The sequence below is a fragment of the Suillus subaureus genome, assembly GCF_016647635.1.
Source record: "Suillus subaureus strain MN1 chromosome Unknown BJ212scaffold_1, whole genome shotgun sequence".
NCBI lineage: Eukaryota > Fungi > Basidiomycota > Agaricomycetes > Boletales > Suillaceae > Suillus > Suillus subaureus.
In genome coordinates this window covers 1236294-1259452 of record NW_024538557.1, presented here as the reverse complement: position 1 = coordinate 1259452, position 23159 = coordinate 1236294, and the positions used below count along the sequence as shown (strand labels likewise).

Below are 23159 nucleotides of genomic sequence, written 5' to 3'. Positions count from 1 at the left end.
GCTTGGTAGACCGTGATCGGTCTAATTGATTCTGTTTCAGTTGACTTGATGACTGTTGTTTCTACTAGCAAAGGTTCACAGTCTTCCATCGTTGTGAGCACTACGCAGACGCGTCGAAACCGTTTCCAGCTTACCGATTAACACCGTCTACTGGGCCTGGGCCTGAGGCTTGAAGCTCAAAGTTCGAAGACCTTTGTGTAACAATGTTTACTGAGATGGATCATTCATCCATTTTGATGTGACTACTGATACTTGCAGAAAAAAAGAACAACTACATCAATCAGGAGAATATCGGCAGTTTCAACACCTAAGTATTCGCAAGCAACTTTCATTGTCAAAAGTACATGACCATCGTAGATTCATCAATCAGCAACCTTGAAATGCGAATCGTCAATAGTAGTAAAGACGAGGCCGTCGTCCATGAGTTTATCTAAAGCATTACTGGGGATTGCGTCAGACTGGCGGAGCCGAGCATGTCTTGTGAGACATACCTAATTGTGACAGCATCACCTCCGACAGCACGCGCAATAGAACCAACATGCACGCCTTCCTCCTTAGAAGGTTGGCTCAGCATGAACGTTATGATCGTATATTCCAACTTCGGCAAATGGGAATATTGGCTATTGTTCGTAGCCGGGGAATGCGATTGAGCTGCGTATGCAGAGCCTCCGGCCGCCGGGGGTCCGGCAGCCTGGGCCTGTGGAATTGTTTTTGGGTTTTGCCCATCGCGAGGGGGCTGCTCATGAAGATCAGATCAGTGATATCGTAATTTGGTGTAACGTACCGCTCCTTTCGCCCATATTAGTGTGACCGCCATCGCTTCCAAAAGGTGGAAGTATATCTCATGAGGCGACTTGACTGGCCGTATATGAGTTGCATTTACGTATCGCTTGCTGCCAAACATTTTCAACGTGCCGGATACGCGTACGTATGATCCCTCACTGTTCTCGCATTAGTTTTACTGCGGCCTGCGAAGGAGGAAGTTTACGTGATAGCACTCGATCCCGATCCACTCTCTTCTATTGAGGAGTCAATCCAATGTCGGGCTTCAATGCGACCCGTGCCATCGTCAAGCCAGTATAAGTTGTTGGTGGCTTGGCTCTGTATTGAAACAACGTGGCCGACGACGGTGACCTGCAAATTCGCGGTCCATCCAGCCAGCTACGTGAAAATGGATGCAAAAAATTACCTGGCCGAGTTCTGTATCATCCAGCATCCACTCCGCGTCCGAATGCGCCTGGGTTGCATTTAGGAGCTGAAGTACAGTTAGAGGTCGTAGGGAGTGGGCTATCTCGGTTCTCTATATTTCACTCAGTTCAGTAGAGAATTGGAAGGATCGTATGCAGCGTACTCGACTAGCTCCTCCCGGGCTACCGCTTGCGCTTCCATATGGCGATCCACCAGTCATGAACCCACCTCCACCACCACTGTTGCCGTAGTAGTCGTTGACTTCCCAGTATAATTAGTGGAATTGTCAGAGATAGTATGACTGCTTACATTGACTCATCTCGTTGACGTTCTTTCAGTGAGCGAACTTATCGTGATGGCACAGTGAGCAAGACACGACAGAAACGCGTAGAGTCACAAGTCACGCGTATTGCATGACATAATTCAATATGTCACAATTATATCCGATAAACCTAAGTACGTAGTGTGGCAGTAGCATGAGTAGCATGAGTAGTGAGTGGGGAGCAGTGTGGGTGTAAAGTAATATATGCGATGTCGGTATCGAAAATGGAGGCCGGCTTACTGGCCGTAATTGGTGCAAATCTTGACCATTCCTTTACCAACGCCCTCGAGTACTTTTTTACGCGACTCGCCGACGTTCTTTGCAATATTGAGCACAAAATCATGATGCAGCTAACGAATGATGTCAGGACATTATCTGATAATCGAAAGCGTACGCCTACCTCCGGGAAGTCGGTGATAGGTTTACAAGACTCGACGAAGCTCTTCCGTCGTTCAGCCGACCCGGCCACCTCGGCTATCTTCAAAAGGTCATTCGACATTGTCTTGAGTACCGTGCAGGCCTTCGAGCGAATATCCTTGAGGGATTGTACGAGCTGAAATGTGAGGAGATGGGTTAGGACACGTCTTTTCATTAAAGCCTATCATTCCACTTACTGCCCCCAATTTGTAAATCTTGACAACAGATGCGGTCTTGAAGCGATGAGATTCCACCGCAAAGAGAAGGAAAGCCTAGACTTAAAGTGAACAAAGCGTAGACTAGAACTCGAGTGAAAGTGTACTTCTTGGGTGAGTGTTGCTACATGTAGTAGGTCCGAGGGGAGGCTCTGGCTCTGTTGTAACTGCACGAAGCGTGCGTGCATATCTGTGAAAAGAGTGAGCAGTGAGCCAGCCTAGGTAAACTGAACGTACGCTCAAAGAATTGTGCCACCAGTTGAGGCGGTTCCTTCACAGGAGGAGCATCTTCGTCTTTCTTTGCATGACCATTGGCGTTGGCGTCGCCATTTAGGGCTTTGAGGTCAACACCCCTGAGCGGAAGCCCGGTCCTAAGCTCATTCTGTTTGTTGGCCTCAGCAAGAACCACCGCTGGAGGCGGGCGAGTATAGTCGTGATAGGGCTCGAGCCAGTCACTGACAGCAGTAGCCCATTCCATGAGTTGCAATTCATCAGCCGTCAACTAATGAATTGTTAACGTGAATCATGACTCGACCCATAATATCCTACCTCTGCTGCTTCTTCAGGTTTTCGAATGGCTAGACGTTCCCTGAGAGGAAGTTGGACTTCTGGTTCTGGGCTCTTCTTTGGCCGGTCACCAATCAGTAACTTCTCCTCGACAATATCATCCAAATCACTAGCATGCTGGAAAGCACGTATGTAGATTTTGATGAAATACCACAACCATCCTTGCTATTTGAGAAGAAGGTCAATAAATGCAAGTATCAACACGGATAAACAGCATACTCCAGTCGAGTTGCCAAACATCAGGGTCTGGTCGTTCAGCGAAGGTTGACATGCTGGTTGATAATTGGGCAGCATGCCAAAGTCCCGGTTGTCGTGGTGGACTGAGAACAGAAGTCAGAAACGTATGTGTATGACACTGGAGGCCCTTACAGCGATCAAAGACAAACTTCAGCTCTATCAGCTCCATGTCAATCAGATCAGAGTTGATGGGTTCATGTGTCATCCGCATGCGAACGTGCTCAAGCTTAACGACGTCACGTTGGAGGGAGTTCTCCAACCTGTCATCAAAAGAGACAAATTCTGGTATCTGTGGAGGGTAACTATCCTGGAGGCACAAGAGTATAAAAATCTGACCTGACTGTATTTCTCTGATGTGAATGCACGAATGATGAAATCCGGGGTCTATGAAAAATGAGAGAGGGACTAATATACAAGAAGGGTACTCACATCTTGGGAATTACTGACATAAATCTGGCTTGATTCTATGCATTCTGAAGGGTATGTTAGGTCTCCAGTTGCGGAAAGGGAGAAGGTCAATGCCCGTGTGAGAAGAAAGTGGGAAAGAGTGTCATTTTGGACTTGTTTTATATTGATGGCACGGTAGTGGTCCAGAGCCAATGACGAGGCTCCTGTAAACTCTTATCGGTATAAGACCTTGGGACATCCGTAGGAACACATACCAAGTAGACGGTATATGCGTACAAGTAGCAACCGAATCTGGAACGACATACGACTCTTTGTCAAAGCGAATTCCAGCACAGCGGCGGCGTTGTATAGATAGCTCTCGTCCTTGGTCATTGTCCACAGGCTGACAAATGCATGACCGACAAGGATCGCGAGATCATCGACTGGCTGAAGTTCGGTTACAGGCAAGCTGGAACCCAACTCTAGTCCCGCCATGTACTCTTCGATATAGGTGGATGTCAAATACAACTCTTTGTCTGTGGATAGTTCTGAAGCCGTAAGACTGATTCGTTGTAATTTCCGAACGTTTATCACCCGTTGCAGATCCCCCGTAGTAGCCTACATTACCAAACGGACTTAGGAGACGGGAAAGCCTAGATGGGGAGACACTACGCACAAAGGAGGACTCTTGAGATGCAAGGAAGCTTATCCATCGCAATTTTGCGTCTGCGCAAAGGTCTACACAAGGCCGCAAATCTTCGAAACAACACGCCTTATCGCCAAACTGGGAGAAGTAGTTCTCCATCGAGTCAACCAAAGTGCTCTCATCTGTTAAAGGCCCAAAATCAATCAGTGCATGAGGCCCCAAGGCAAGCAACATACCAGAGGATATTCCGTGGGAAAACGCATTTTTCTCAAGCTCCAAAAGCGCCAAGGAGGCAGAACGGTTATTTGAGCCATCTACCTTGGCGATTTCGGTAAGGAAATCGCGTGTTTTCGCAATGTTCTCGGAGCACTCTGACTTTTCCTCTTCGCTGACATCGGGCTGTTGCATTGAAGCAAAAGTGGCATCGATTACTGAAATGAACTCCAGCCAATTCCGGTCACTGAAGTGCACATCAGATTACATCAAAAGTAACATCCGATGTCCGCTCACTTGTTTTTGATCCTCTCTTGAGCCCGTTCCCCCTCGTCCTTGTATAGACCGCGTTTGCGCCAGATTTCCCTGCGAGTTTCATTGCACACGAGACTAGCTGAGCAGATCGACTTCCCGATATCACTTTCCAGCAAGGTGTTTGCTTCATCCCACAGTTGAAGCTCCTGCAGGATTATCAGGTGCAAGTGGAAGCGGTCCACGGCCATATATGATGGCGTCGGACATGATGTGACATGACGGTGAGCCAACTTGTAGAGCAATGTGCGAATGTTTGGAGGAGTGCCAAGGTCATTTGCCTACCTCCCCACAATTAGAACATGTTATTCGGAACACAATGCAATGGACAAACCTGGAGAATTGCGCCTACCACGGCCCAGTATACGTACCGGTCCCCCTGGAATAGCTTGTGCATTCGGGTTGCAACCTTAAGGACAACATGATTCGACTTGTACACATACAGAAGAAGGAACAGTGGGAAATACTCACCTGTTGGCAAGATTTCCAGTTGCCAGTTCGTACATGAGCAAAGAACGTTTGTGCGCCGAGTTCCTCGCTCTGAGGTTGTTGCTTAAACGCGTTATCAAACATGGCTACCATGTCGGAGTCTGTTGTTACAAGATGAGTTCAATACGGGCAAGCGGGAGCTAGGACCATCATGTACTTCTGGCAAGGCCCTTGAGGACGTGCGTCATCACGGACAGTGTGGAATCATCCGTGACAGTGGCAGCAAGGATCTCATCGCATAGAACTAACGCTTCCTCTACTTTCTGCGAACGCGTCAATGCAAGTGCTTTCAGGGCCTACATGGATGAAATGTTAAACCGCCTCCACAGGGATACTAGCGCACATACTTTAACAAGAGTATTATTAGTATACTTTTTAAGCACTTTATTGCATGCATTGATAGCAGACTTGTTTGATCCATGGTCCAAAGCATCTATCATAGGTCAGTTCCGACTTGCATGCAGGTTAACGATGGCCAACCATAGATGGGACGAATCTGACGTTCGAGTGCAGCTTCTGACATATTCGACGAGAGAATCTAGCTAGACTGGAGAGGTTTGTGGAGGGTACAACGAAGCAGCAAGAGAAGCTTCGAGTTGAGCCACGCGAATTTTTAGTGCTTTGAAACTTTCTCGCCAAGCGTTCCGCCGCGACCCGAAGCGGTAACTCTACAAAGTTTGATCAGTCATTGCGGCCGTGCGGTCTCTATAGCTCTCGTTGTCGTTTATCGGATCTCGTCAGATTTGGGTCTATAAATGACCTGTTTCTGGTTACACCCAAATCAAGACTTCTGAGTACTGGCAGAGTCCGGCGCGGATATTTCTGTCTACTTTTCACGAGTACAGAAAGCACCATAGCTAGTACTGCAGCACTTGTTCCTGCGTTGTTTCGATGCCTGTGCCTAGGTACATAGAGTAGGGGCACATGGACGTGATTTCCTGTTGTAAGTCTATGGGGATACGTTCCATGCAGGTATCGATGAGAACACGTCAAGGACTCCCTTTCTCTGAAATCTATGCAAACACAATATCTCTAGTGTCCTGATGTCCATCATGTCATGAACAGAAGCCATGTCCCCGACCTGCGCCATGATATTGTGATCAGATACGATTCTTTTGTATTCCCCGCCACGCTAAGAAAATTGCGCCAAAAGGTTTTCCAAGGCGAACGATCAACCTTAGCTCTCGTGACTGAGAGTCCATATCAATGGGCTCGTTCTCTCCAGGAGAGTCGCCGAACGAATCGGCCAACGGAGACTCGAGCATAGACTCGTCCACGCTCTGCGTATGGTCTGCAAAGTCAGGGAGCCCGAGGTCTTGACGATTCGATGGACGAATGAGTAAAAATGTCTGCCAAGTGGGCCTTGCTCGCGAGAACTGAATCAGTTTGTCTTGGGTAGTGATTACCAGGTCTTGAAGACCGTCTGCCTTGACTTCATAGGTGAAACGTGACTCCTGGTCTTGACCGCGCCTCCGTCTGACTTCTATTACGGGAAATGCGATGCACGGAAGTTGTAATCTGGAAGTAGCGAAACGAGGAGCGCTGGGGTTGTCGAAGATGGTATACAGTTTCAAAGCTGACTCCGCAGTCACAATATTTTGCAATGTGGAGACCGATGTCTGTATTTCGTCTTCTGATAGAGATGGCAACATGCACGGCGGAGATTTATACGAGGTAATGTCAGCTGGGAGACAGCTGTTGAACTCGGAAGATTTTCCGACCCAGTCAAGGGCAGAGATATCGCCCGAATGAGCTATGATCTCCTGCAAGAGTCGTCCGAGCGCGTTCTGTTTCTTCTCGCCGTAGATTGCAGGGAGGTGGATGCGGAAAATGCCAAACAATGAGTATGCAATGTCTTCCTGCAACGTGGTGATACGGCTCGACACCCATTGAAGTTTCTCTCGGGTCCCTCTCATCCCCGGGCGGAAGGCTATGAGCGCCTGTTTATTGATGCCCGTTGAACGTTCCAACTCCTGCACGATAGCGACTGATTCCTTGTGGTTACTTGAGCAATCGTCGAGATACAGGGTCCAATCTTCTTGGTAGAAGAGAACGATATTAGGAGCGAGGAATTCCTGGACAGTCCATCCTCGTGTATTCCAAGCGCTGCTCGCGAGTGCGTCAGACTTTGACGAAGGTGGAACATCCGATAAGTAGACGATGGTAAGTGCTGAGAGGCGATATCAGACGAACATGGAGTTCACTGATTCTTGGAGTTCAACATTATTGTTCTGATCGATGCAGCAGGTATCACTCCACGCCCAGCAATACCCCGCTTCACGAGCAGTTTTGCAGAACATCTGCAACTCCACTACGGTTCCGACCGGATCCAAACCATACACGGCCTTGTCCTGGATGTCGTGCAGCAGCGGCTCCTTGCTTTCCCACCTATGCGATAACATGACCCAACGGAAGTACATCTCTACTGCTTGTTTGATGGGCCCCGTTTGAAGGCGCGCACGCGCCATTGATGAATACAAAAGCTCCTGGTACTCGTTGCTCGTGATGAAGGTATGAATCTGTGTCTGTCGATCACACAAACTCCCAGTGGAGGTGTTAATTAGACGAAGCGGGGCATTCTCAAGTTGTGCGTAAATGGCTGTCTGAAAAGCACATTCTACATCTGATGGACTGACATACTGTTGATGCAGCTCCGTAAAAAAAAATGACATCTTCGACTTAACACGCAAATTTTTCGGACTTACGTCGTATCTGCGGGTCTTGGGGAATCATCCAACTTGGAGAGCATGATTTTGAAGGCTTGGACTGCTTCACCATAGCGTTGTACACCTTGAAGCGCTTCATGCTTCAGTTCGTAACCAACATAAGACGAAGGATCGAGTTCCACGACCTATAAAATCAGCACCACGGTCAGCAAGATGGCTAGGAAAAATCATGTATATCACCTTCTCCGCGTCATGAAGAACCTCCGCATATAGGTTTTGCGTAAACTTTGCCTTACTGCGGTGTGCAAAGGGGATGTGGCATGAAGAATCCAGCGCGATCGCTGCCGAATACAGTTCAATAGCCGTCTCGTAATTGTTTATGGCGGCGGCAGCATCTCCTTTTGCGACACAGCGCGCAGTGCAGTCCTGCTTGAAGGCTAATCGACACCAGAATGAGTCTCGACGTTCAAATCATACAAGATCCTCACGTATTCACCGGTAGACCATTCGAGAAAACTGGGCGTCGCAACCTCTTCAATCGTGCGGCGTATCATATACTGATGAGACCCGACAGCTTTGAACACTCTATCTGTGCGGAGGAATGCGTCGCACCGTCTTTGGTTGACGGTTCGCCATAACGAATCCAAGTCCCAGCCGAAGAGCTGTCCAGTATATCATCAATCAGTGGAAGTGGCCTCCGCGGCGTCGTAGTGACGCACCACAGTGAATATCTTCAATCTAGGTTCAGCAAGCACTCCGCGAGAGAATAAATCAGTTATACTGGGAATGTCATCGCCAAGTCGATCGGCTGCTTCGTCGTACCACCCATCATCATAAGCAATTGTTGCAAGCTGTACGCGTAGATATGATTGACGAGTGCGTTCGAGAGTGAGAAGACTTGTGAGGTTTGAACTAAGGCTTACGTTGACAACGCTGCACAGAAGTGTATCGGATCGTTGATAAGCGGTGGCGAGTTCTTGAACTCGTCGCACTGCCTGATCATGGCGACTGGCATTGAAAAGTGCAACAGCCTAGAAAACATGACACCGAAGTCTTATCACGAAAGACTGGCTATGAAAACAGTGCGAGAATACCTTGATCAATAGTAAAAAGTCGATAGCAATCGGATCACGATTCGAAAATACGAAAGCGAGATCAAAAGCTTCCATTGCATCGTAGAGCTGCTGGGTGCCGCAGAGGGCGATGCCCTTGGAAATGTAACCCAATAACGAGGGTTGGATAGCAATCGACTATACGAAAAATCCGAGTCAACCTGTCGTCAACAGCGTCATGATAGGCGAAGTGCCCTACCTTAATTGCGTCTTGCAGCGCGTTGTCCCACTCGAAATTACGCGATCTTACAATTGAACGATTGGCATAGGAGTCGTAGTTGTTGCCGTCCGTGTCGGTCTCCCGGGTCAGCAGCCCGTCATCAGGATGCAGGCCCCCAGTAATGAATGCATTGGGGACTGTCGTGTTTATGCCGAGGATCTGCATGAAGCAAGCTCACGTTCCATGATAAGTAGATGCATCAAAGGCGAACACCTCACATTAAATAAAGAGTGTTGATCGCCAGCGAGCTCGTCATTATGAATATTGTTCTCGTGGCCGCGTACGTGACAGGCAGCTGTTACACAATCGGAGTGTGAATGAGCAGGAATGCAGAATTATGATGTACAGTACCCGCATGTTGCTGCCAAAAAGAAGTCGCAGTCGCTCATCCCCTATTATCCTTTCTTCTGCTTCATATTGCTCACGTATATTCTTGATAGACCAGAGCCAAACGATCCCACCATCGCTTCCACTCACGACCATTTCTTCATTGGGAGAGATTGCGACACTATTAACCCGAGCGTCGTGTTCGAGCGACTGTCCTATTTGCCTGTGTGTTTTTGTGTTCCACAGCCGCACAGTGCCGTCCGGCGAGGCAGTTGCGATGAAAGAGCCGCTAGAAGATATGGCAAGCGAGGTTACATGATGAGTGTGACCGATGCAAGGTTGACCGATCGGATCCCCGTTAAACGAGTTGAAGAACTTGATTGTTTGGTTCTCCAACGCAGAGATAATTTACTGGCCGTCAGGCGACCACACAATACTTTTGATGGTTGTTTCAACCTTGATCTTGAGAAGTTCTTGGGCGATGTTATCGGCGCGGCCGACCTGGATGGTACCTCCTGACACAGAGGCTAATTTTAGTCCATCTTGGCTGAATGCCAAAGATCGCACATGACTATAATGTCCCTTGAATGTCTGGAGTACAGCGCCAGTCTTCGTGTTCAATATGATAACTGTAGTGTCAGATACCCCGCCGCCGGTAGCAAGTTTCGTGCCATCAGGAGAGAAACACAGCAATCAAACTCCTCTCAGGCTCTCGTGGTTCTACAGCTGCAATACTTTCTGGTTGCTCTCGACGTCCCAGATGATAACAATATTATCTTCTGCACCGCTCGCAATTCGCGTCTCGTCTGGCGATATGGAGAGTGATGTTACCCAGCTACGGTGTCCCTCGAACAGCACTCCTACCAATTCTCCCTTCTCCACGTCCCATATTCAAGCGGTATAGTCATATGCGCCAGTGACGGCTCTTCGACTGTCTTTGAAGAACGCCACTGCACGCACACTATCTGTGTGCCCTCGCATCATCCGCATCGGTGCTGGTGCCACTGCCCGCCCTCTCAACATAAGATACGCGTCTCTTACTACATTAGGCACCCTTGACATGTCGCGTTTACCTAGACGGAGACAACGGTCAGTAGTACTTGAAGTCGATGAGGAACGTACTTTGGGTATATGGTTACGTGGTCGATCTTGTGGTGAGTAATTTTTAGTGTAGGACCTCTGCCTATAATCCAATCTATTATAGGCGCTTGTGTGCGCTCCTTGTTACCACGATATTACGCTTTGAATCACACGTCGGTTCCATCATCACTGTCCTCTTCACAGCGCCCGTCCATTACTTGTTTTCCAACAACCAGGTTGCCGTGAATCCCATAACACGCAAGTTCTTGTCTTACACTACCACATCTTTTTGCGGTGTTTTCGGCGCCAAGTGTCGCATCACTCGCATATCTTCCCGGGTGTCCGGAGGCATTACTCCGACACCCTCCCGGCTAGTCTTCCGATGAGTTGACTCTTTCCGCTCCGGCGCGCCTTCTGTAGGTTTGTCGGTCGCGGGAGGCTTGCTTCTGCGTTGAGACGCGGTTTGTAGGTGTACCTACGTATCGCAGTAGCAGCGAAGTCTACTTCCCCCCTTACGGCTACGGACCTGCCGTATCACCTGCTCATAATTTTTGCATGTTGGATCAATCTGCTCATTGCAAGATATTTAGCTGACAACGATCGTATTGAGATCATTCAGCACAGATCTACCCCTCTTGTGCTACTCTTCTGATCATAGTACAATGACGATAAAACATTGTCAATTTCTGCTAACGGTACGAGCGAGTCTACCGTGATGTGGTCTTGATTCTTGAGTACCATGACATGACCCTGCCAAGCATCACATGCGAGCTCAATGTTGTCCGCTTCTCTGCCGTGAATCACCCAGACCTGACTGTTACCTTGTTCTAAATACAAGGACATTATCACCCTATTATCGTGGCAACGCTGTTGGCCAGTTTGATTAACTCTGGTCTTTTTCTTGATTGTTCTCGATGGGTGGATGCAACGGACATTGTCTGCACAAAAAATCAAGGTTTGTCGTGTGTATGTCATTTTCAAGATGAAAGCATGAAGAATCTAATATGCAGGTACTTGACCAGCCCTGCGCCATACACTTGCACTCGCACGGGCACCAACCAGTCCAGAGGCAGGGGTTGTGGTACCACTGCTGCTCGTGCAATGGTGGTGGCCAGTTGCAAACCCAGCACAGAAACTGATCTTCAAATTTGATCAGAGTCGGGCTACGGTGACATACCATCATATCTGCGTCTCTTCCCTGGTGATCATTCCCAATAGGTGTTGGATGTTTTGTATACTGAGTAGTGATTCGCATCCCCTACTAAGCAGTGAGGCGATCAAAGTAGCGGCCGCAGGGCTGATGAGGGCACAACCATATCATGATATTGATGAAGCCTATTCACGCGTATTATGATTTCTATTAGCCCCATTGTAACACAAGCAGCTCGTATTTTGACTGTAGCGGATAGCATCCACCGCTACGCAAAGAACTGAGCTCAAAGAATGGCATGGAATGATCGCTACATACCAATTGCTATTACTGCATACATCCCAGACATACACAAGGCATAACTGAGCCAGAAGTGGTCAACCGACTACTCTGGAAGATGTTTCTGCCTCTCTCTCGAGCGCATCCAGCTTTTCCTCCCGTTCACGCTTCCATTTTGCCCATTTCCACTGAACGAGTGCCGCAAGCTGTTTGTCTGGCGGGGGTGCGGTGCGTGGATGCGTTTCGTGAAGGTAATAGGCAAAGCAACCCGTGAAAATGCCTAACACCGGGTCGAGTCCACTGGTTATTATAAGTGCAAGCTTTTCGAACGGCAAGGGTTGTACTTACCGTGACAGTAAGACGGGTGTTGGCATGCTCGGCGCAAAAATGATTGGTCATTCTGGGTCTGAGCTTCTTTCCGTGCGGCCAGAGTGGCTGTGCCAATCGTACAAGTTGTTTCATCTACTGGTATTGTATTTAGTTTATCACCTTCCCTGTGCAATGCCAGTGAATGTAAGTCGCCCAAGGCTTCGTTCTTTATCTAATAATTACAATCGCAACTGGTTTTTCGCTATTCGATTCGAGTACGGGTTAAAACACGGAACAGTGACTCGAGCCTGCATGCGCACTTGCTTGTCACAGTAAGTCGAATGTATGGGCGGAGGATTTATTAAGAGGGAAACTAGGGCGGGAAGTGGCGGAGGATTTGCGCAAAAGTTTCGTTCCGATTTGCCATTTCGTTCAAATAGTACTTGTATACGAATGACTTTCTTCCTTCGTTCATAGAAGTCTGTCTAACCAGGGAAGACTACGGCACAAGATAAACGTGTTCGTGCTGCATGTTTCGCGGTTGCATAAATTTGAAGCTTCCCTTTCGAACGTATGTTTGTCGAACAGTAGAAACCCAACTGGCCAACCGATGTTGCAAGGAGCGCCTGTCATGGCGAGGCAAGGCGCATTACAAGGGACGACAAAAGATGAAAGACGAGCCGAGCAGAAAAGATGTCTGGCTGCAGAATTCACGACACCTCCAGACGCATGTGCTTTCGAGTGGGTAGTGTGCGTATAATGAAGGAATATGACGGGTATTTATGAAGGTGACGATCGCGGTGACCTCCTCGGAAGGAGCTGCAGAGATGTCAGAATATCGACCAGATGTGTAGAACAAGATTGATTTGATGTGCTCTCATCTGCGGACTCCTCCCAGAACCGTGATCATGGGGTGATGACACATAACACTGAAAGCGCCAGCGTTAGGAGGAGTGACCACACCATTGAACGTACTTTCACTGCAGTAGGAAACAAATACTATTCTATTAGCTACCTGCTCATCCACGCACATAGTGGTGTCTGAATGGCTAGCCACCAATCAAATGGTACAGTTGTTAGTCTGTTCTTGGCGTTACGCCCATGCATCAGTAAAGTTGATTGTCTCATAGGCGGCATTATCATGATGTGTTGCTCTCAAGTGACACGCCAGCAAGACTGCTAAAATGTTATTGCAATTAATGCGATCCATAAGATAAACATGATAAATGATGAGAGTCATGTGCACTCATGCGCTAGCAGCCCTGCAGGGAGATAATCAGACAGAGAAGAAGATCCACCAAGGACACACTCACGCAACTCTTTTTGGTTGGACTGTCTCCACAGCCTCGATCTCAAGCTCCGAAAGAGCGCGATTTGAGGCAGGCTCCTGAACTAACAAGTTCCCGTCCACGCCACCCATGCGTTCACAAATTACCAGTGCCTGGTGATGGAATTCCACGGGAACACCCTCAGCCTTGTCTGGCAACAGAATATGGGGAAGAACACGAGTGTGAAACAAGCGATGAGCCACAGAACCACCCTGCGAAATGGACGCGCGAGTGATGATCACAACACTTCAGGTTTGTAAAGTGATACAGCGCGAAGGGACGTACGAATTGATGATAGACACCGCCCATCACGGATTGCACCGCGTCCCCCATGACTTTGTAAAGACCCACACTTCTAACGATGCCAGGATTTCCCGTTAGTGCATTTTCTAGTTCAAAATCTGCGGACTGTTTTGCTTTTGCAGAAGATTTTTTGATGTTTTTGTGGGCCAGTAAAACATCTTGAGAGACAGTAGGAGTCCATCGCAGAATACGACCCAGGGACCACCGAGGTGCAACGTGTTCGCCTAGAAGGTAGGTGTTTAGAGCACGAGAAGAGAGGTATTCATAGTCGTGCTGATTTTGGTTCCGCGCAACGGAATGCAGGAAGAGGAGATAATAAGACTCGAGCACGCGACGTCCTGTAAAAAACAATTAAGTATTTGATATACATATGACGGATGGCGAAAGTCTTTCCTACGAAGCTGAGCCGTCCATTATGACCGTGAATAGCTGCCTTGTGACTTCCATGGGTGAGGATACGTTGTGCAAGCTCGGGAGGAAAACGGAGGGAGGGGAAGACGTTATTTAAGTGAGCAGCAAACTGTGCACTATCCTCAGCAACTGGGAACGGTTGAGGAGCTCTTTTGAAGGAACTAAGGGACCGACGAAATATTCGGGACATGTTGCAGCGCTAGCAGAACAAGTTGTAGTCTGACTTGCAATAAGTTTTAGCTTCTTGCTTGGTTTCCATAAATGGAATGTGTGTAACTGATGGTCCGTGCGCGTGTTTGTGGTGTATATAAGCGCGGTGTCGACACCGTAACAACTCATACTTACCTTGATGGCATAGGCTCCTTCAAGTACCTGGGTTTGTGGGCCGTGGGGACCCTTCATAGCACGGCGACCCTGTCCATACAGAGGGTATCTACGGTTTGTATGGGCTCCGGCTCATGCACCGTCTCAATATTTTCCAGTCCTGCCACGGCCACTCTGGCTTGGCAGGCCGTTCTTTTTTGATCTTTGGTAGTCCTAACCCTAACCCTAGTATATTCTAAAAATGGAAAATACCATCGATATGTGTTCTAGCTATTAACTAGGCGGTAAAGATGATTCATCACCCCATGGAATGTCTTTCTTTCATCAGCATTACCTTCCCTACGAAGTGCAATTCCAACTACAACACTTTTTCGGTCTACAGCCATCTTCTTTGCTTCCTCAATCCAGATAATTGTGGCAATCTGAGCTGCGTATAGCGAATGCAGCGTTTGCAAATGTTCAGAGGATGCCCCGCCGAGTAGTGGTGTAAGTTGAATGGCTGCGGGGGGCGTAGGGAATTCAGTAGTCAGAGAATTTGATTCCTCATCGTGAGCCGACAATAGGGGTGTCGTCAATGGAATGGATGCTTGAATCTTTTACATCCTTCATTAGTAGTTGAATCAAGTGCAAACGCTAAAAGTGCACCAAGTTGCCAACTTTGCCCATTTGTGTAACAAGTACGAGGATGCGATCTGCAAATCCTTGTACCATGATTTCCGTAGGTACACCCTCGAGCTCTACTGAAGTGGAATGTATGCTGAGCATGGTGATCGATAGGGAGATAAAGACGGTTTAGTACGGAGATCTAAGTCCTTAAGTCCCGTTGTCATCTATTTGTTCCGTCAACGCATGTTCTCTTCAAGGAGAAATGTACCCTGACGCCCGAAACTCTCCTTCCAAGGGAAAAGCAAAGCAAGCTGATGCACAAAACTGGCACTCACACTGGTGGGATTTTCATCCCCTAGCAGATCATCTCAAAAGGTCGCTTCCAATAAAACTTACTCAAAACTTTTCATCTAATTTGCCTATGCTTTAAGACCCGTCGCGTGGTCCAATGCATCAACCATATTCACTCCGCACCCTTCTCAGCCCTTAATACTCGGAAGATTGTTTTCTTCCTCAAAACAATTTATCATCGTATCTCCAGATCAAATATTGAACAATCCTGCTGCTTATGAACCTCCGAATGTTATCACAGTTTCATCCAATGACCATTGGTTATTCGCATACTTTCCAGGCCGCGACCGTGACGGTGTCGCATGTCTGTGGCAACGTGGATACAGTATTGACAAGTGGAATATCAGAGATTACTGGGCTTGCGAACGAGGCGCTGGTATAGTCAATGCTGTGTTCGTCGGCGCTGAACGCGAGGTGACATCATCTTTTTTTTCCACATTCAAATCATTAAACCTCATACTAGTGGGTCGCATGCCCAGATGGTTCTACCACTCGCTTGACTCAATCTGGACCCCTGACTCCTGTCTCTAACCCCACCCTACTCGCAGTAACCCAGGCTCACCAACTAAATGTCTACTTCCTGCGGACTTATGCGCCAGGTGTAAAATCTTTGACCTGTTCCCTCGTGCAGCCGTCCTGTACTGCTGAGAACATGAGCCAAGTTGCTCATGATCCTCCCCGTGGACCCAAGACTTCCAGGCTCTGCAGTGCAGCTTCCTTCAGTTTCATTTTCCACGGTGAAGCTGTACTTTTGGCCATTGATCGCAGTCATCTGACATCGTACACGTCTCAGATCGTACGCGTCTTGCAGAGTCTGTGTTTATGGTCGCCATGCGATCCCGACGCTATCCGTTATCGGATACCCTAAGAGCAGCAGCATCGGATAGCTCCCACGATCTCGGACTTTCTCTTGATATGTCTATAGATAATCAACTGGATGAGCGCCCGCCATTGTTGGATTGGAATTCTTACGAAGAGGAACAAATGATCGAGCTTTGTGAGGTGAAACTCCGTTTCGACGGCATGTACATGTGTACGTCCTCCAAAATGTAGAAACACATATTTCTAATATCTTCGTGTAGTCCTCTTCGCCGCACCTCTCTCACCCATCTATCATCCCGGGCCTTGCCTGACAAACTTCATGTTCGTCTCGGTACCTGCGTTCAAACCAGATACTTCCACTTCGCCCAAAGCATCGCCAACGAAAGACAAGCAACCCCAACGTGGTCAGCTAGAACTACCTACAACATATCTAGTCGCATCATTCTTGGATTTCGGGGAATGTAGGTTGGCTCACATTGTTGAGTACTCATTTTACTCAATAATCAATTGATTGAAAGACGCATCGCTGCCAAAGTCTCGCATAGTTGCATATTCAATAGTCAGGGTCGTTCCTCCAAATGGAAAAATTCCTTGGGTGAGTATTCCTACTTCATCACGAGCCAATTTCTGATTAAACTACGGGTAGGCTGCTCGGCTTGTCGGAGATCGGTCTTTCTCTCCTCGCATTCTTACAGTTGCTGCCCCTGGCTCTTTGTCGATCGCAACGAGAAAGGTAACGGTAATTGTCGCAATAACCAACCCAGGGGGTCCGTTGCCACGAGGCGCAGCCAAACCGAAAGACATCCCTGTGGGCAATCTCTTTGCCTTGCAACTGTAAGCCATCGATTTTACTAACAATGCTCTTGTTCTGACTGTTAGCAGACCTGACCTCTCTGATCATCCCGACTACGATCATCCAAGTATTCTTGCACCTGTTAACAGAACGAGCAGCGATTGTGAGTCCATCTTTACGCTTGCGGAGCAATGATTAACTCTCCCGGGACAGGTCCTCTGAGCATATTCATATCGCCTAATAAATTACTCGCCTGTGCAGTTTCGATGTTGCAGACCTCCGTTTACACTCTTCCAAGGGCACGGATTACTTCAGGATCGAAAGGTCGGTAACGTTACCACCCACCTGGGTCGATACTTACGCACCTTAGACACCCTGCATCAGTTGCCACTTGCACAAGCCCTGACTATTGCACTTCAATCTCGAAGATCCACAGCAGATATCTCTCACATTCTGTCTCTACCAAGTACTCCAGTCGCAATGCTGCACGATACGCTATTCGGTACGTTGACCTCCTATGAAGTGAATGCTCGTCTTGGCACCGCGAACCCGTTTACGATGGTCGACGTGATGGGAGTCGCTGTTGAGATCTACAGGTGATGAATTTTCATATTTTCCAATGCATGTATGCTGATGCGCAACAGAGCGAGGGCACGTCGAACGCAGAACGAAGATGAAAAAGAGAGGTATTTGATGCTCTCGCGAAACGCTCTCAATGTGTGTTCTGTCTCTGCTTGTCTCGCCGCTTTTGAAGACTGCAAAGAGTCAGAGGGATATGACCTCGGTGAGTTTGTTGCGGATTCATGACCGTTGAAACAAACACTTAGCGTAGTCACTTTCATTCTTTCAAAAGAGCCCGTCTGGCAGTTAATTAGCCTGTCAACTTGGGTGGTTGCTTTCTTGGAGGATCTCATGAAAGAATGCGTCTTTCTGGCTGACCTGGCCGACCCAACCCCAAACACGAGCCTAAATCCCAATGAAGTAGTGCCGAAGGAGGAACCTATGGACGATAACCCATTTCTACGAAACTGGCTCACATCCCCTTTTCAACAAGCCACGAACCAATCGCCTCATCCAGTGTCATTGGACGCGCCGATACTTCTCCATCTAGTCCATCCACTTGTTCTCACAAATCTTAGGGCCGTAGTGTTCCACGTCAGCTCTTTTCACCAATATTTGGCCTCGATGACAGCAAAACGGGAGAACTCGCAGTTCGCGAGGGATACCATGCTAGACCTCATCAATTCATCAGGCTTGGACTTGAAAGTCCTCGAAGACATTCTCAGCACTGCGATCCCTGAAGCAAGTGCAATTCCAGGTGCGTGTCTCAATTCCCTATGTATGTATTGGACGCTGAAAGCTTAAACTCATTTAGTGGAAGAAATCATGGCTTCGTTCGCCGAGGGACATCCTGTGCTCGCGCAGCATGAACAATTGAAGAAAACCATCCGATCGCTCACTATATCATCTGCGATAGACAGGCCTAGTTTGTTCATCAAGTCGTCTGATCTTATCGACGGATTTGCGAATCTGTCAGCATCGGATCGTCCTGTGGGAGACGATCCGGGGGTGGACGTGGTGACAAAGGGAAGGCTTCTGACGCAGAATCCTGGGCTACTTTGTTTGAGGTGCGGTGGGCGCTCACAGGTCGGAGGTGATGTGATGGTTGGGGGACATTCATCTCCGAGATGGAAGGCTTGGGAAAGGATGTGGACGGCGAGGTGCATCTGTGGGGGATCTTGGGTGAGCGGGAATATCTAGCGTGTATGAATACGCTGCGCCGTACTGTGCACCCTTGACTTGATTGACTAGATACTACTTGCCATGTTGCATCTCCCACTAACCATTATTGTACTGAGTTCTTGGTCTGCATCGCGCAATCCCTGAAATTAAGTGCATTACAATTACCGGGCCGCTTTGCAATGTGCAACTCACTTCCTCGACACAGCCATTGATCGATCGAGACTTGCTTCTTTTTTAAGGTTTGTCAGATCTAGGCTGGGCCCTGAGCTAGTGTGTACAACTAGTACAAACAAAGTGCCACAAAGAGAATAAGATTTCCTCGGGGATTCTTGCACACTTGCACCAGACTACACGCAGACCGCGCCGGAGGTTCCCATTTCGAGATGCCAAAAGTTACGTTGCCACAGCTGCCCGTGTCTGGGCTATTCGCTATCATGAAACCATCCGGGCCGACATCTATGTCTGTCATCAACGATCTCAAACAATTGATTGGCAACTCGCGTTTGTTTGTGGAAGCAGATAAATTAGAAAAACGCGGTAAAGGTAAAATTCCTACTAGGGGGAAACGCGCACGAGAGATAGTGAAGATAGGACAAGGGGGGACGCTTGATCCTCTTGCTGATGGCGTTCTGGGTATGATCGCGTCCCGTTGCCGTAGATCCTAGAGTCATCTCATCCCTGACCTTCTCATCCAGTCGTAGGTATCGGTAAAGGGACCAAGCGTCTCAACGAATTCTTGGATTGTGTAAAGGTATTCATCCATGTGTCGATGAATTTAAGTTCAAGGGGGTTCACCGAGATTCATCAGGAATACCGCACGACGGCGCTTTTGGGATGCGAAACTGATACCTACGATAGTGAAGGTAGCCGAGTGCGTGTTGCACCCTGGAGACATGTCACTCGAGAAGCCGTGGAGTCCGCATTAAATAATTTCAGAGGGGAAATACACCAAGCGCCCCCAATGTAAATATGTGATTTCCCTGCACCTGCCTGATTTCATATTATCCTTGTCAGTTTCTCCGCGCTCAAGATGGAAGGAAGACCGTTGTACGAGTATGCTCGGAAAGGCATACCCCTGCCCCGGCCTATCGAGAAGAGGAAGGTCACTATACACTCCTTGGACATTCTCGAATGGAAAGGAAGTGACCACCAATTCCGTTGGCCAGAAAAGGCATTCACTTCTGATGAAAAAAAAGCAATGGAAAAGGCTTTAGAAGGAGTCGAAGAAAACCCTATCATCAAAGATGAACTAGAGCCTGCGGTGGGTGACGAGCCTCCGACGTCATTCGTACTCAGTATGAAAGTGTCCGGTGGGACATATGTACGCTCGATTGTGCATGATCTCGGTCATGCTGTCGGATCAGCTGCCCACGTTGTAACTTTGACTCGTTCTCGACAAGGCCATTTTGCGCTAGAACCAACTGCCGATTCCGAAGACAAAGGATGTGTTCCTTGGGACGTATTTTCGCGGGCTTCTGAATCCGAGGGCGGTGTAGGCGAAGACGGCTGGACACAATGGGAGCGGGAAGTCATCGATCGCCTGGAAATCATTGAAGGTTCGAAGCCCCAAAAAACTTCCTGACATTACAGTACGCCCTCTTGCTGTCTTGCTGTCATTCTCTGTATTAGGTTGCGTTTGATTGGGTGGTTTTGTCCCTGCAAATTTTGACGTCATATCTGACGGGCAGACAGCTTATCGTACATTTATAGCACTATGCACTTGACGATGGCCTAGTCTCCCCTGGCCAGACCAATCGAAGGAAGATAATTGTCCCTTCATAGTAAGACGAAGGCCTAGGGATGGTCTGGGCGGCATGCGAGCGCAGTCATTGCAATCCGAATGAGTAGCTTGAGCGCCTCAGTATGATGCTTAGTGTGTGGTTCTTATCACCCTCACGCTACTCAAAGTTTGATCAGGAGTTTCGAAGAACCTCATGTTCGTATCTGGATGCGGAGGCCCATCATATTTTTGCTAATTTCAATGGGAGAAGTGTTTATCGTTGTTCGCAGCGCTGTTAAGCCGCTTCCGTGAAATGAGGTACGGATTTGGCTCCTTCGCCTTGATGCATGATTTTCTTGACGTATGAATCCGTCAGTACGGTCTTCGTTGTTTCATTTAACCCAGGAACAGTACATTCCATGCTTGCGAACTGATGGGTACCTTCTGACCCTTATTTTTACCCGCAGGTATTTTGCAGACTCTTGGCAGTGGAACGGATCAGATACAGTCACATGTGAGATCACTCAAATTGTTGGATTCACAGGTGGGGTCAGGTGACTTTCATAACCTGCGAAATTTCCTGGGGCAAAGCACATCAGGATACTCCTGTCGCGCGTGAAGCTAATCTGCCAAAGTGAATTGGTTTATCGTAGGCGTGCATGAGGCCATAATTGCCGGCGAAAATCCGCGAACTATCTCCCAAAGTTGTCTCGACTGACACCTTTACCAAATTTGCTATGAAATTCTCTCGCCGACATGACACTAGAAGAATATCAACTCAATTGAACTCCATAACATGCAGGTTTCATATAACGGTAGAGAGTTGAATGCGGCCACTGGGTGGCGATAATGCTTTAGAAGAATAATGAGTGGGTAAGCGACAACCTCCCCGTCGCCTGCCAGCGGCCGATACCAATTACATTGACTCATCATTCTATTGCAGTTCTTGATGTTCTTTAACAAGGCGTTTGTGGCCTAATGGGCACCTTGAAAACGCCAGCGACGGCCCGTAAGGGACCGCGTTATCCGGCTTCGGGCCGTATAACCCGGGCATACGAGAATCGCCACCATCATGATGAAGTCCAGGGTCCTTATATACCCTGGCCTTTGAAACCTAAGTCATTGTGTCTCCTTCACGGATATCTCCTTCATCATGAGTTTCAACGGTAATGGTACACATGCTTCAACGGTTCGCCCTTTGAAACCTGGCATTTATGCGCCAATTCCATCGTTCTTCCTTCCCGAGTCCGAAGATCTCGGTCAGTGTCTCCCGTTGCATGTCTCAAAGTATCTCGTAGTCGCAGAGCGCAGTACTGATCAGTCATTTAGACATCCCCTCTTTTGAGAACCATGTCGTCCGTGTCGCAACTGCCGGAGTTGGACCGCTTTTGGCTGGGTCGATGGGCGAAGCTATCCATTTATCACATGAAGAGCGGGTGATATTGATCAAGACTGCAAGGAAGGCACTTGACCATGCGGGGTTATTAAACATTCCGGTCATAGCCGGCATCGGCGCCGGCAGCACTCGCGAGTCCATAGACCTAGCAAATGAAGCCGCTGCAGCTGGTGCAGACTACGCCATCGCTATCACCAGCGGTTACTTTGCTGGTGCACTTGCTGGCGACAAGAAGGCACTGAAAGCTTTCTTCCAAGAAGTTAGCTCTAAGAGTCCCATACCAGTAATAATCTACAATTGTGCGTGTCTTTGTTTGAAAATATTTGATGACAAGTACCTGACCGTTATCTTAGACCCTGGTGCCAGTGGAGGTATCAACTTGGACTCAGACCTCATCACTGAGTTGGCTATTGAGTGCCCGAATATCTGCGGTGTCAAGCTCACGTGAGTTCCTCATCAATCGTCCATGCAAAATGTGTATTGATCGTGTCGATTAGCTGTGGAGATGTCGGGAAGCTTACCCGCGTGGCAGCCACGGTCTCGGATCCGATGTTTTCATCTCTTCACCCCCGGACAAACAAGAATGCGCCTTTCCTTGTCCTTGGCGGATTCAGCGACTTCCTTTTGCCGTCGGCGTATTCAAATGGGGATGGTGCTATTACTGGCCTTGCAAACGTTGCTCCTGTACGTGCTCAGTTTCGGATGGAATTTCTCTTTCCTGATTTGCGTTTGTTTTAAGTATGCTATTGTCAAACTCTTTGAGTTAAGCGAGGCTTCGATAATTGATCCTTCCTTCCTTCCCGAGGCACAGCGGCTGCAAGGCATCGTTGGGCGTGCAGACGCCACCATTGCAAAGGCGTCGATTTCAGGAACGAAATACCTTCTCCAGAAATTGTACGGCTATGGCGGCCATCCCCGAAGGCCCCTCCCGCCCATTGAACCTGTAGTAGCCGAGGCCTTGTGGGAGCATTCGCACACGCAAGCCCTCGTGCGTCTTGAACAGGAGGTCAGCGGAAAGGTGCGGTAAGAGCAAGTCAGGGACTGAGCGCACGGGTAGCATCTGCGCATGATGTATGTGTCGGAAGCCCGAGCTCGCTATGGTATACTCATTCGATGAACATATTTCGTGTTTATTATTTCGTGTACATATGCAATTATTGTAGCAAAGATTCAACTCCAGGCGGCCCTTTGACGGCCCTTGATGCATGATGCTGTGTGGCACACTA

General features: G+C 48.4%; 9 protein-coding genes across 9 annotated transcripts; 3 read left to right on the top strand and 6 right to left on the bottom strand.

Annotated features, from left to right (window-relative positions):
- Positions 1-192: 192 nt before the first annotated feature.
- Positions 193-1575, bottom strand: BJ212DRAFT_1310834 (uncharacterized protein). The gene is made up of 6 exons (XM_041333996.1): positions 1352-1575; positions 1190-1300; positions 989-1134; positions 785-941; positions 492-736; positions 193-441 (listed from the first exon to the last, which is right to left on the bottom strand). The coding sequence occupies exons 1-6, from the start codon at positions 1406-1408 to the stop codon at positions 363-365; spliced, it is 795 nt and encodes a 264-aa protein (XP_041200044.1). The 5' UTR covers positions 1409-1575; the 3' UTR covers positions 193-362.
- On the bottom strand, positions 1576-5594 carry BJ212DRAFT_1310828 (N-acetyltransferase B complex non catalytic subunit-domain-containing protein). Its single transcript, XM_041333995.1, has 19 exons — positions 5474-5594; positions 5341-5426; positions 5151-5289; positions 4976-5094; positions 4839-4913; positions 4490-4785; positions 4216-4439; positions 4010-4161; positions 3609-3951; positions 3376-3557; positions 3283-3330; positions 3079-3235; positions 2929-3029; positions 2692-2874; positions 2380-2644; positions 2250-2332; positions 2125-2199; positions 1911-2063; positions 1576-1860 (listed from the first exon to the last, which is right to left on the bottom strand). Exons 1-19 carry the CDS (start codon positions 5514-5516, stop codon positions 1747-1749), a joined length of 2838 nt encoding a protein of 945 aa, XP_041200043.1. The 5' UTR covers positions 5517-5594; the 3' UTR covers positions 1576-1746.
- A 5075-nt stretch (positions 5595-10669) lies between these two features.
- On the bottom strand, positions 10670-12226 carry BJ212DRAFT_1583771 (uncharacterized protein; the record flags this gene model as incomplete). Its single annotated transcript, XM_041342330.1, has 8 exons — positions 12176-12226; positions 11867-12127; positions 11576-11596; positions 11413-11533; positions 11287-11336; positions 11029-11225; positions 10925-10966; positions 10670-10873 (listed from the first exon to the last, which is right to left on the bottom strand). The coding sequence occupies exons 2-8, from the start codon at positions 11895-11897 to the stop codon at positions 10670-10672; spliced, it is 666 nt and encodes a 221-aa protein (XP_041200041.1). The 5' UTR covers positions 11898-12127; positions 12176-12226.
- On the bottom strand, positions 11926-12201 carry BJ212DRAFT_1474372 (uncharacterized protein; the record flags this gene model as incomplete). The annotated part of the gene is made up of 2 exons (XM_041339079.1): positions 11926-12127; positions 12176-12201. 2 exons carry the CDS (start codon positions 12199-12201, stop codon positions 11926-11928), a joined length of 228 nt encoding a protein of 75 aa, XP_041200042.1.
- An 895-nt stretch (positions 12227-13121) lies between the features above and the next one.
- On the bottom strand, positions 13122-14510 carry BJ212DRAFT_1421109 (uncharacterized protein). The gene is made up of 4 exons (XM_041337630.1): positions 14161-14510; positions 13750-14105; positions 13450-13676; positions 13122-13398 (listed from the first exon to the last, which is right to left on the bottom strand). Exons 1-4 carry the CDS (start codon positions 14366-14368, stop codon positions 13383-13385), a joined length of 807 nt encoding a protein of 268 aa, XP_041200040.1. The 5' UTR covers positions 14369-14510; the 3' UTR covers positions 13122-13382.
- A 28-nt stretch (positions 14511-14538) lies between these two features.
- On the bottom strand, positions 14539-15284 carry BJ212DRAFT_1310805 (uncharacterized protein). Its single transcript, XM_041333994.1, has 2 exons — positions 15148-15284; positions 14539-15095 (listed from the first exon to the last, which is right to left on the bottom strand). Exons 1-2 carry the CDS (start codon positions 15265-15267, stop codon positions 14769-14771), a joined length of 447 nt encoding a protein of 148 aa, XP_041200039.1. The 5' UTR covers positions 15268-15284; the 3' UTR covers positions 14539-14768.
- On the top strand, positions 15140-18945 carry BJ212DRAFT_1310804 (uncharacterized protein). Its single transcript, XM_041333993.1, has 14 exons — positions 15140-15224; positions 15280-15483; positions 15540-15873; positions 15923-16196; positions 16253-16492; positions 16542-16742; positions 16800-16876; positions 16928-17115; positions 17164-17237; positions 17288-17398; positions 17445-17670; positions 17719-17858; positions 17928-18392; positions 18450-18945. The coding sequence occupies exons 2-14, from the start codon at positions 15371-15373 to the stop codon at positions 18833-18835; spliced, it is 2829 nt and encodes a 942-aa protein (XP_041200038.1). The 5' UTR covers positions 15140-15224; positions 15280-15370; the 3' UTR covers positions 18836-18945.
- A 255-nt stretch (positions 18946-19200) lies between these two features.
- Positions 19201-20399, top strand: BJ212DRAFT_1443342 (pseudouridine synthase; the record flags this gene model as incomplete). The annotated part of the gene is made up of 4 exons (XM_041337810.1): positions 19201-19450; positions 19513-19568; positions 19626-19780; positions 19832-20399. 4 exons carry the CDS (start codon positions 19201-19203, stop codon positions 20397-20399), a joined length of 1029 nt encoding a protein of 342 aa, XP_041200037.1.
- Positions 20400-21690: 1291 nt separating this feature from the next.
- On the top strand, positions 21691-22960 carry BJ212DRAFT_1257822 (uncharacterized protein; the record flags this gene model as incomplete). Its single annotated transcript, XM_041329894.1, has 5 exons — positions 21691-21796; positions 21867-22232; positions 22287-22377; positions 22431-22617; positions 22673-22960. 5 exons carry the CDS (start codon positions 21691-21693, stop codon positions 22958-22960), a joined length of 1038 nt encoding a protein of 345 aa, XP_041200036.1.
- Positions 22961-23159: the final 199 nt, after the last annotated feature.

Bases quoted from the DNA above. Each gene is read 5' to 3' on its own strand.
- BJ212DRAFT_1421109 (XM_041337630.1), bottom strand. From the start codon at position 14,368: ATGTCCCGAATATTTCGTCGGTCCCTTAGTTCCTTCAAAAGAGCTCCT. The intron at 14,106-14,160 runs GAAAGACTTTCG...TGTTTTTTACAG, and splicing joins TGGACGGCTCAGCTTCGTAG to GACGTCGCGTGCTCGAGTCT. The intron at 13,677-13,749 runs GTACGTCCCTTC...TCCATTTCGCAG, and splicing joins GCGGTGTCTATCATCAATTC to GGTGGTTCTGTGGCTCATCG.
- BJ212DRAFT_1310805 (XM_041333994.1), bottom strand. From the start codon at position 15,267: ATGCTCAGCATACATTCCACTTCAGTAGAGCTCGAGGGTGTACCTACG. The intron at 15,096-15,147 runs GTGCACTTTTAG...AGGATGTAAAAG, and splicing joins TGGGCAAAGTTGGCAACTTG to ATTCAAGCATCCATTCCATT.
- BJ212DRAFT_1310804 (XM_041333993.1), top strand. From the start codon at position 15,371: ATGTACCCTGACGCCCGAAACTCTCCTTCCAAGGGAAAAGCAAAGCAA. The intron at 16,493-16,541 runs GTACGTCCTCCA...ATCTTCGTGTAG, and splicing joins TTTCGACGGCATGTACATGT to TCCTCTTCGCCGCACCTCTC. The intron at 18,393-18,449 runs GTGCGTGTCTCA...AAACTCATTTAG, and splicing joins TGAAGCAAGTGCAATTCCAG to TGGAAGAAATCATGGCTTCG.
- BJ212DRAFT_1310834 (XM_041333996.1), bottom strand. From the start codon at position 1,408: ATGACTGGTGGATCGCCATATGGAAGCGCAAGCGGTAGCCCGGGAGGA. The intron at 942-988 runs GTAAACTTCCTC...ATGCGAGAACAG, and splicing joins TCGGGATCGAGTGCTATCAC to TGAGGGATCATACGTACGCG. The intron at 737-784 runs GTACGTTACACC...CTTCATGAGCAG, and splicing joins TAATATGGGCGAAAGGAGCG to CCCCCTCGCGATGGGCAAAA.
- BJ212DRAFT_1310828 (XM_041333995.1), bottom strand. From the start codon at position 5,516: ATGTCAGAAGCTGCACTCGAACGTCAGATTCGTCCCATCTATG. The intron at 2,875-2,928 runs GTATGCTGTTTA...CTTCTCAAATAG, and splicing joins TGTTTGGCAACTCGACTGGA to CAAGGATGGTTGTGGTATTT. The intron at 2,645-2,691 runs GTAGGATATTAT...ACAATTCATTAG, and splicing joins AACCTGAAGAAGCAGCAGAG to TTGACGGCTGATGAATTGCA.